A 12035-nucleotide genomic window follows, 5' to 3' on the forward strand; every position below is an offset into this window, starting at 1 on the left:
GGAAATTCTTTTTTGTTTTAAGTATGCTGAGAGTTTTTATCATGAAAGTGTATTGAATCTGTCAAACGTTTTTCTGCATCTATTATGATAATCATATTGTTTTCTCCTTGGACCTATTAATATGATATTTTAAAATAATATTTTTTTTCAGTATTCAACCATACTTGATTCCTGGGATATATCTTAATCATTCAGTGTGATATATATATATATTTTTTAATAAATTTATTTATTTATTTATTTACTTTTGGGTGTGTTGGATCTTCGTTTCTGTGCGAGGGCTTTCTCTAGTTGCAGCGAGCGGGGGCCACCCTTCATCGCGGTGCGCGGACCTCTCACTGTCGCGGCTTCTCTTGTTGCGGAGCACAGGCTCCAGACGCGCAGGCTCAGTAGTTGTGGCTCACGGGCCTAGTTGCTCCGCAGCATGTGGGATCTTTCCAAACCAGGGCTCGAACCCGTGTCCCCTGCATTGGCAGGCAGATTCTCAACCACTGCACCACCAGGGAAGCCCCCAGTGTGAATTTTTTAAAATGGCAATCAATACATTGACAAATTTGATTTACTAATTTTGTGTTTGTTTGTTTAGATGTTTATAGCAGTTTTATTCATAATTGCCAAAACTTGGAGGCAACGTACATGTCCTTTATTTTTTACAAAAAACTTGTGCAAATATTTCAAATTGGGTTTCAACTTATTATTTTGTTAAGACTATTTTTAGAACAGTTTAGGTTCACAGCAAAATTGAGAGGAAGACACAGAGATTTCCCATATACCCTCTGCCAGAACTACCATATTATCCAGTGATGATCCAAGATGTCCTTGAGTAGGTGAATGGATAAATAAACTGTGGTACATACTGACCATGGAGTATTATTCAGGGCCAAAGAAGTAAGCTATGAAGTCATAAAAAGACATTGAGGAACCTGAAATGCACATTCTTAAGTGAAAGAAGCCCCTCTAAAAAAGGCTACATCTGTATAATTTCAACTATATGACATTCTGGAAAAGGCAAAACTATGAAGATCAGTGGCTGTCAGAGGTTATGGGAGAGGGATGGATAAATAAGCAGAGCATAGAGGATTTTTAGGGCATTGAAAATAGTCTGCATGAGACCATGACGATGGATACATCTCATCATACGTTTGCTAAAACCCATAGAACTAAGGTTCTATTTAGAATTTTTGCATCTACATGAGATTGGTGTATATTTCCCTTATACTGTTCTTTTTTTTTTTTTTGTGGTCCGCGGGCCTCTCACTGTTGTGGCCTCTCCCGTTGCGGAGCACAGGCTCCGGACGCGCAGGCTCAGCGGCCATGGCTCACAGGCCTAGCCGCTCCGCGGCATGTGGGATCCTCCCGGACCGGGGCACAAACCCGTGTCCCCTGCATCGGCAGGCGGACCCTCAACCATTGCGCCACCAGGGAAATCCCCTTATACTGTTCTTATTCAACTTTGGTATCAACCTTATATTCTGAGGCACAAGCACATATGTCCTTAGAGAGTCTGTTTGGTTGACATTAGCACCAGTATTTCTCATCCTCTAAATCTGCTTCTCCATGAAATAATATTTCAACTGTTTGGAGATATAAGATGGCCATGTCCTAAGTCCACTCTTTTATTTCTTTCGCCAATAGCTTCTGCTTCCTTAAAGGAAAAGTTCCACAAGATACTTCTGTTAACTTTTCTTTCAGCCTTTGAAATCTCCTGAATGAAGAATCTTGGACCAGTTTAGTATATAAATTAGAGATTGGAGGAGATGATTTATGTAAAAGACTCATAAAATATGCCTTGGTCCTTTCTCCTTTTATCTCTTCTTTTATGATTTTGGCTTTTTATAACTTACTTGGAGATACATTTTAAGGTCTGTCTGTGTCAGACCTATTATGATTTATGGCTCTGCTTCCTCACCCACTTTTGGTAGAACATTAAAATACCACCGAAGGCCGCATCACCAGCCTATCACTGTATTAAAGAGAAGGATATATTAAGAAGGGCAAAGACCTGAGACAGTCTCCAGGAATAGCTTTCCTGAATAAATACATTCAGCATACCAATTACATTAATTTTGACATCAGAGCCATCTTCCTGTAACAAAGGCTTACTGATTCGTTTTTCCATGGAAATATGAAGAGTCCAGTGATAACTTTTGCAGCAAATTTAACCGTAAGAAAAATTGTTGAAAACACTTTGGCTTCCTAGATCAGTGACTCTCACATTTTCTAAAGTATAATAATCTGGCATCTTCCTCTGGTGATCTTAGTTCAAGAGGTCCAGGATGGAATGTAGAAAACTGTATCTTTCACAATAACCTCCCATTTTATTTTGATGCAAGGGGTCTGGGGACTTCCCTTTGAGAAGCACTGACCCAGGCTTTCTTATTGGGTGGGAGGTCTTTTTGCAGAAGCTAATGAGAGGTGGCTCTAGTTTAGCGTTCTCAGCAGAACACAACAGAGCATAAAGGGTAAGGGGCACTGCGCATTGCATGTGGTCATGGATTGAATGATCTGGTGGCTGTAAAGAGGAACAATGACCCTCAGCGCCCCGTGCTACCTTTGTCCCTGTGATTCCCACTGACTTGTAGTTGTCTGTTTGCTTATTTTTTTCCCATTAGATTTGAGGGCAGGGACCATGTCTTTCTTCTCTGTACTCATAACACCTAAAGCTATGTAAGTATTTGCTGAAGACTGAATATCTAAATAAATGAATAGACAGATGAATGAACAGGTTGTAATTCTTCATAAATGAAGCCAAAGGTTTCTTGCTTAAAAGTTTAACCAAGCTTGGTAAATATAACCAATAGGGGATGATGTTAATATATGTCAGTATATGTTTTTAAATGTAATATTGTTCTTTTCTTTTAAGTTTATGTAGGAGTTGGAGTCTTGCAGCAGCTCCTAAATGTGGCTGCACCTCATAATCATCTAGGGGTTTTTACCTCTTATTGACTGTTTTATTTTTAAGTAAAAAAGTATTATGTACACTTGATATAAAGAAAAAATGACGTTTGTCTCATGCCCAACCCCCATTGTACCTCCTTAGGGCCAACCACATCTGCCAGTGTCTTGCGTCACTCTCCAGGTATATGCTATGCATTTACAGGCATATGTGCCATATCCTTTCTTACAGGAATGGTCACATGCAATAAACACCATATTGTATTTAATTTTTTCAGTTAACAATATATCTTGAAGATGGTTCCATATTAAGACATATAGATCTACCTAATAATTATAATGGCTATGTGGCATTCCACTGTATGGTATCTATCTCTCTATCTCTCTATCTATCTATCTATCATCTATCTATCTGTTGTCTATCTATCTAGCAATCCATTGCTGTTATCAGCAATGTTGCAATGAAGATCAGTGAATGTGTCTCTTTGAATGCATGAGCAAGTATGTGTACGATGAATTTTTAGAGGTGGTATTCCTAGGTCAAGGGGATTGTACATTTAAAAGTTTGCAAAACTCCTCTCCAAAGAGGCTGCACCAATTATGTTCTACCAACAATGTGGATGAAAGTGCCCATTTCCCCACTTTTTTTGGTTCAACAAAGATTCTGAGGCCCTCACACATCTACTGCCTTTAAACCTTCTAAGACCATCTGAGGGGTATTCATGTTTTTAAAACTCCTATAGTGAGATGTTATTAACATTTTCATTTCACACTATTTCACATTTCTGTGAGTCTGATGTAGGAGGTCCATGAACCTGCATATGGGAACCACAGGCTGTGTACCTGGACTAGACATCAGCCTCCACTGTCCTGAGGCCCCTCCCCATTTATAAACACACAGTGAAGAAATGGGGAACTAGTCTGGGTTGAAAATAACGTTCCAGCACCTTTGGGTTTGCAGTTCTCCTTTTTTCTGCCTTTCTGTGTTTTCCATCTGAGTCTCAAGTCTCCTTTTTTTTTTTTTTTTCCTGGATGAATCATTCAGGGGCTAATTTTTTCCCACAGGTTCACAAAGATGTACTTTAAACATGTACTCTTTGAGGACACTTTATTTGACGAGTGCTATTTTGAAGATGTTACATCGACTGATACCTATTTCAAAAACTGCACCATTGAATCGACCATCTTTTATAACACAGGTAAGGGCACGAACAGGGTGGGCTTGTTGTCTAGAATCAAACTGCTCAGTCATAAGCTTTAGGAGTAGTAAAGTATTCACAGATGTTCATGCTGAGTCTTCATGTGTAGAAATGGGTTCCAGCCCCACGTTGGGGCTTCCTTGTGCAACAAAGAAGTTGCACAGCCTTTACCAAGGCATTTAGTTTGTCTGTGTCTCAGTTTGATCACATGTAAAATGGAAATAAAAGTACTGGACAAGTGTTCTGATCTCAACGAGACTGATGCTATATGCTAAGGATCTTTGGTAGGAACAAAGTATGACCCATATTTAAAAAAAAAAAGAAAAAAACAGCATTCCAGGAGGGCTGCATTTTATATCTGGAGTGCATTCTTGAAGACCTAGCATAATTTGAAACAAAATTCAAGACATATGTTCTCACAATAATAAATGAAAAGGGAAAACTTCATCTTTTCAAGCTTCGTGCGTGAAATGAGATGATAAGAATATTTTAAAATTACACCATTTCAGATTTCCATGATTAAAAAAAAAAGTCACAAAATTCCACCACTCTCTCACTCCTCATTATTTTTACTGCTCTCATTATAAATTAATACCAAGTGGAGTTGGGTTATAAGGAAACTAATTGAGTTTTACCAGGGGCTTCACCAATATTGCCTCAAGTAAGAAATGTACTATCATTCCCATCTTACAACTAAGGAAACAGGGACTTAAGCAACTTGTCCAAGGCCACAGCCAGCAAGTTGGAGGGACTTTGATTCATCTCTTAATTTGTTTAGCTCTGAAGTCTGTGAACTTTCCACTGAGATACTTGCATTATGTCCAGATCCATGCTTTCTCCCTGGCATTGGCACCAAGGCACAGTTTATGCAAGAACATCTTTTTCCTCCATGATATCAGCCTCAAAAGGTTCAAAATCTGGTCTCTAAATATCCCTTGGTCTTTAAATAGTCAATTATGGGATTTATCTTCCTAATTTATGTTTAGCCTGAACTTAAAAAAATATTAGTGAGTTCTATACATTTACTCTTTGGCATATCTTTTATTTTCTTCTTTCAAGTTTCATTGATGCCTCTTTGCTTGAACACTCTTTTTATTTTATTTATCTTTTTATTTTATTTTATTTTATTTGAGTAAAATTGCTTTACAATGTTGTGTTAGTTTCTACTGTACAATGAAGTGAATCAGCTATATGCATACCTATATCCACTCCCTCTTGGACCTCCCTCCCCAACTTCCCCCCCATCTAGGTCATCACAGAGCACCGAGCTGAGCTCCCTGTGCTATACAGCAGGTTCCCACTAGCTATCTATTTTACATATGGTAGTGTATTTATGTCAAACCCAACCTCCCAATTTGTCCCACCCTCCCCTTCCCCCCTGTGTCCACATGTCTGTCCTCTACATCTACGTCTCTATTCCTGCCCTACAAATAAGTTCATCTGTACCATTTTTTTAGATTCCACATATGTGCGTTAACATACAATATTTGTTTTTCTCTTTATGGTTTACTTCACTCTGTATGATAGTCTCTAGAACCATCCACGTCTCAACAAATGACCCAATTTCGTTCCTTTTTGTGACTGAGTAATATTCCATTGTATATATGTGCCACATCTTCTTTATCCATTCATCTGTCGATGGACACTTAGGTTGCTTCCATGTCCTGGCTATTGTAAATAGAGCTGCCATGAACATTGTGGTACATGACACTCTTTGAATTATGGTTTTCTCAGGGTATATGCCCAGGAGTGGGATTGCTGGGCCATATGGTAATTCTGTTTTTAGTTTTTTAAAGAACTCCATACTGTTCTCCATAGTGGCTGTAATCAATTTTCATTCCCACCAACAGTGCAAAGGGGTTCCCCTTTTCTCCACACCCTCTCCAGCATTTATTGTTTGTAGATTTTTTGATGATGGCCATTCTGACTGGTATGAGGTGATACCTCATTGTGGTTTTGATTTGCATTTCTCTAATGATTAGTGATGTTGAGCATCCTTTCATGTGTTTGTTGGCAATCTGTATATCTTCTTTGGAGAAATGTCTATTGAGGTCTTTTGCAAACACTTGCAGTCATGAAATGTCAGAGCTGGGAAGCAGTGGAGATCATTAGGTGTTTTCCTCTAACTTCATAGGTAGAAGCTCAGGGAGGTTAAAGTGGGTCAGCCACAGAGCCAGTTCCCAAACCTAGGTTTCCTGAGAGCCTATATAGTGACCTTTTTGCTAGAATAGCTGATGTTAGAAGGTATCAGAAAACATGGAACTGGTTCCGAAGCAAGTGGTTATTCTTATTTTTTAAGACTTTATTTTTTTAGAGAAGTTTTAGGTTCACAACAAAATTGGAAGAAAGATACAGGGATTTCCATATGCCACCTGCTCCCATGCCATAGCCTCCCCCATTACCATCATCCCCCACCAGAACGGTACATTTGTTATAATTAATGAACCTAGGCATCATCATCACCCAAACTAGCTTTCTCTAGTTGCTGCGAGTGGAGGCTAGTCTTCGTTGAGGTACACAAGCTTCTCATTGCGGTGGCTTCTCTTTGTTGTGGAGCACAGGCTCTAGGCGCGTGGGCTTCAGTAATTGTGGCACGTGGGCTCAGTAGTTGTGGCTCACAGGCTCTAGAACACAGGCTCAGTAGGTGTGGCGCATGGGCTTAGTTGCTCTGTGACATGTGGGATCTTCCTGGACCAGGGCTTGAACCCATTTGCCCTGCCTTGGCAGGCGGATTCTTAACCACTGCGCCACCAGGGAAGCCCTAAGGTTTATTTTTGCTGTTGTACATTCTATGGGCTTGGACACATGGATAAGAGTCATCATCATAATATCATACAGAGTGTTTTTACTGCCCTAAAAATCCACTGTACTCTACTTAGTCATCTCTTTCCCTCCTCCACAACCAAGGAGGAAATGGTTTTTATTCTGAAGCATGTTCAGGTTTCTGCATGGGCTTTGGAGTGATTGGCTCAATCTGGATCCGATTCTCTGGTCATTTCCCTCGTATACACTGGGTAGCCTCAGAGGAGTAGCCCAGGTACGGTGGCCCTCAATGTCATCTTGTTGATACAAACAGAACTATTATCTGGCTTGAAAAATGCTGTACTTAAACATGTCCCTCAGTGAATGTTCATTTCCCCTTGCTTATAGGAACTTGAACAGGTCATTACATTTTTAAAGGTTTCCCACTTCATCCATACCTGGCCATGCATCACCTGAATTTTGAGACTGTCTGATTGCCAGGGGGCGGTGCCACCTGCCCAAGGAAGGGGCATAACTTTATCCCTGTTTCTGCCCCAAATCTCTCCAGCCTCCCTCCATTTCATGTGAACCAAACGTTTCCTTCTCTCCGCAGACCTCTACCAGCATAAGTTCATCAACTGTCATTTTATCAACGTCACCTTTCTGGAGCAGAAGGAGGGCTGCCACATGGACTTAGAGCAAGATAATGACTTCTTGATTTACCTCGTCAGCTTCCTTGGCAGTCTGTCTGTTTTGCCTGGGAACATCATATCTGCCCTTCTCATGGATAGAGTCGGAAGGCTCAAGATGATCGGTGAGTTGTGAGGGATGCCGCATTCGTGCTCTCGTGGGCTAAGGCAGTGGCTTAAAATGTATGAAAGCAGTGGACTTTTTCTTAAAGAAATCTCACACAGGAAACCACACAGGTAAGATGGAATCTGCTGGTGTAGGACCAAGGAGGCATATCTGCAAAACCCCAGGGCCCCGTGGAGGTCTGGTCCATGCCAGGGACACACCTTCATTTCCTGACTCAGCAATTCTGTGACAGTTACTTATTTTATTAGCACTTCACTAGGATATTAAATACATCCACTGTACCCACTCTGTAAAATGCTCTTAAATGAGCATTGGTTTCATTTGATGATTTAAAATAAATCCTATTACTTATGATTATTTAATAGTGATAACATTTTGGGCTTTGGAGTTGGATAGGCTCATGTTGGAATCCTATCACCTAAAAGCTGTTTGACTGGACACGTTCCTTTACGTCTCTGGTACTTATCTTATAGATAAGGAGACCTATAATGAGCTGGTAGGGGTTTGTGAAGATTGAGCATAATGTACCCAAAGCATCTCATAGTGCCTGGTGCGTTGCAGGTTCTCATGTCTGCCTTGCCTCATTCAGCAGTTTGTTACTGAAACACATGCCAGGCATAGTGAACAAGAAACAAAATATATACACCCAGGGCCAGGGAAATTGTACACCCATTAGAATATGAGTCAAGGCCAAGAAAGGGGAAGCAGACCGTATGCTAATAAACATGCCATGAGTTCTGACCCAGGGATATAGCTGATCAGTAAAAATCAATTCCAAGATCCTAACAGCAAAGCTCAAAGGAAACAAGATAAATCACATAATCATTCTGTCAATCAGTAGTAGCATGAATATTCAGAATGGTGAGCCCAAGACATGCCTGTGATTTCTGCCTTTTAATCTTGTGCTGAGGACGGTCATCTCTCAGGCATGGCAGATTGAGCTGTGTCCCCTGTTAGCGGCGATGCCCTGGTTAGACCTGAAACCTGATGACGGAAGATGGTGGCTTATTAACTTCTGTGACACTCGTGCCCAGCACGGTGCCTGCCACTGAGTTGCCACTTAGTAATGCTGTGGGACTGACCTGAGCCAGCGAAGATGACCTCTTTCCTAGATGAGTTGGAAGCACGATGGTTAAAATAATACCTCTGTTTGCTCCAGTGAGACAAAGACTGTGAGAGTAGATGTGTGACACTTCTGCCATTCTGTCACTGGCCCTTTTTTTAAAAATTTATTTTGGAAATATTAATATGTAATGAGCTAGACAAATAGTGTGTTTGGAGCAGTCTCTCCAATCTGTCTAATCAACGTAGAGAAGAAAAGCAGGTGACCGAACCCAAACATTTTTACTAGGCACTTGAACTAAATCACTTGGAACAGCTCTGACAAGCCTATTTTTATGGGAAAAAAACACAACAATTTTGGAGGAGAAAAGAGCAATCTTCATACCAGAAAGTAAATTTCTGTCTCTGGTATTTTAAGTCCCAGGGTTGAACAGTGAATTCTGTGGTCAGGTCCTGGAGTAGCTGAGGAAGTTCTTGGGAGATGAGGGTCGATGGAGGGTGGGGTGGGTGCATCTGTGAAGAAGAATGGACGGCCCCCCTCGACCAGGGACAGAGGGAGGGCGGGGCACAGGGAGCAGGCAGGGCAGGGAGAGAGTGGACAGCCTCTTCTTCGCCATTGAAGCCCTTCTTGTCATCATGAATGTATCCCAGATAAAAATTGATTTCTCTAATGCTAAATAGAGCCATACACCCCAAACTGGATATCTGGAACTAATATTTATTATTCTTTATATCTTGCTTTTTTATTAATGCCTGTATTTTGTTTCTGAGCCAGATTGTTTAAAGCTCGGACAGTGCCCCCTTTGTATCTTTAGTAAAAGGTCTGGCATACAGTGCATCAACTGCGATATTCTCAGGGCCCAGTAAATACTAGGTGCTCAATAAATGTCACCATGGGATGTGAGTGACCTGTTTTGAAATTGCCTCTCCCATGACCCTTAGACAAATCCCCTATCGAGTCTGCTGGAGAATCATTTATCCTGCTTTCTCTGCTGCTGTGCCCTTTCCTGGGCAGAAGTTGTGCCTTGTTAACAGCAGAGAAGAAAGTTTTGCTGATGAGCCTGCTACTCTTCATTTATTCATTCAATAAACATTAATTTATGCAGCATAATTCTCCGCCAGGCTGTATGGTTGGCAATGGGAATACAGCAATAATTGACACAGACAGCATTCTTGTGCTTAAGGGAAAAATGATCTATTGGGAGAGACAGATGTAAACTAGAAATTTCATTTAACTAACACTTAGGAAGTGCTTATCAGGTTTTTTCCCAAGCATTTTGTAAATATTAGCATATTTAATCCTCACCATAGCCCTGTGATGGGGAAAGTGAGACAGCCCAGGGAGGTTGTGACCTCACTCAAGGTCACACAGGGGGAGCTGGGATTTGACCTCAGGCTTCTCCATCACAAAGGGAATAAGAACTAATGATGAGAGTGGAAGAACTGGGCACCAGAGGGACCTATAGTGAGAAGACCTAACATAGTTGAGGGGTCAGTTCCCTATCACTGAATTTATTTGATGATAATATTTTGTATTCAACAAACATTGTACGCCAAGCCCCATGGCTGGCCACTTTGAGGGATGCATGCATGTCGATGATACAGTTCTCAGGGCACTTGTGGTCCAGTAGATGCCAGTCTCCTCCCATTCTAGTTCTCTCCTTGCTGTTGGAAAGAAGCTACCAGGCTACCCAGTCACAGCCCTAGCCCTTCTCAGAATCAATAGAAATAAAGCAGACAGTTACCATTCCCCAGCTCTTCAGCAGGGTTTGGCACCAGTCTTGGCAGCTCCAGGTCTGAGGGTGAGATTCCAGGTGGAGGCCCCCCAGGGAGGCACTTGTGGGTGAGGCCAGACCAGCCTTCTGGTTTCTTGGCAACCTGAAGACCTCCCTCCTCCAGGGTTCTGATGCCTGGGTGGGACTCTTGCCCTGTTTCCTAGCTGGTTGTTTGGGACCTGCTTTTCTTCCTTCCTTTCTGCTAACTAGTCCCACCGCATTTCCAGACGTCCTCTTGATCTGTGCCCTGCACTCACTCCAGGCTTCCCAAGCTCTTCTGGGCTGGATGTATTGGATTTCAGTAGGATTTGACACAGCCTTCTTTCAGTGGGATCTCTTATCATTAGCTGTATCACCCAGGGTCCTGGTGGGAAAAGGAATTTACCCCAGAGAGTTCTAGGGAAGAGACTGTATGATGCGGCAGGGTTTAGAGGTGTGGGCAGGGTTATGGGAACAAATGAGGCAGATGAGACACCCAGATACTAGCAAAAGTGGGCAGCAGGCTCTACCTCCAGGGCTGCAGGGACAAAGGGAGAAAACAGCAGTAACCGAGCCCAGGGAGAGCTGGAACCAAGGAGCAGGCGGTGTCCGGGAGGAACTGTCGTCCTGGGGGGAAGCAGCCTTTGCCAATAAAGGGCTTATAAAGCAGGATGGGAATTAGGAAGAAGTATGCCAAGCCCTTTCTCCTCACAACTGACAAGGAACCCCCAGGTATGCAGTCCATGGGGGTTAGCTTCCCGGGGCACAGAGCAGAGCTGAGAAGGACAGCTCAGATATCTGGGGTGGAGATGGGCATACATGAAAATAAGCAGCATGGCCCTTGATCAGGTGTTCTTCTGTTGCCCCTTTGCAGCTGTGTTCTCAGTGGAACGTGAGCTCCATGAGAGTAGAGTCTTTTGATACTGATGTATCTCGGGCACCTTAGAACAGTGTCTGGAGCATAATAAATTCTCTACTAATACCCACACCCTCTGCCTTGTTCTCAGTTATTCTGGGCTGGACAGCACCATAGGGTGAGGTTTTCGATATCCTTCCTGGAGGCTAATTCTGGTGATATGACCCACATAGAAGTCTCTAATCCCATGGCTGGGGTACCATGTACGGGGTCCACATCTTTCTTTGTGTAGAGATGCATCTGTTTTTTCAGGTGTTGTCTGCCACGGGCTTCATGTTTCTTTCTGCCCTGATCTCCCTCTGCAGGTGGCTCCATGCTCATCTCGGCTGTCTGCTGCTTCTTCCTATTTTTTGGCAACAGTGAGTCGGCGATGATTGGCTGGCAGTGCCTGTTCTGTGGGACAAGCATTGCTGCCTGGAATGCTCTGGATGTGATCACGGTGGAGCTGTATCCCACTAACCAGAGGTCAGTTCCTCTCTGGCCTTCCCTCTGGGACTTTCTTGGACTTCTTTGGCCGGAAGTCTATCTGCCCCAAGATCCTCCACCATGGCCATCTTGGGCTTCTTCTTCTTTTTTTTTTTTTTTCCATTTTTTTAAGTAAACATTTTATTTTGGAATAATTTTAAGTTTACAGAAAGGTTCCAAAGATAG

General features: G+C 42.3%; 1 protein-coding gene across 1 annotated transcript in view; it reads left to right on the forward strand.

The window, feature by feature from the left end:
• The window catches only part of SV2B (synaptic vesicle glycoprotein 2B), a 79822-nt gene that overhangs the window by 61625 nt on the left and 6162 nt on the right, over positions 1-12035 (forward strand). Inside the window, exons 9-11 of the mRNA XM_027083138.1 lie at positions 3961-4094; positions 7450-7650; positions 11690-11849. Coding sequence (XP_026938939.1) covers positions 3961-4094; positions 7450-7650; positions 11690-11849 — 495 coding nt within the window. The remainder of the gene's footprint in view (positions 1-3960; positions 4095-7449; positions 7651-11689; positions 11850-12035) is intronic.

The sequence above is a fragment of the Aethalodelphis obliquidens genome, unplaced genomic scaffold (assembly GCF_003676395.1).
Source record: "Aethalodelphis obliquidens isolate GAN/ISIS:26980383/991018 unplaced genomic scaffold, ASM367639v1 scaffold49, whole genome shotgun sequence".
Lineage (NCBI taxonomy): Eukaryota > Metazoa > Chordata > Mammalia > Artiodactyla > Delphinidae > Aethalodelphis > Aethalodelphis obliquidens.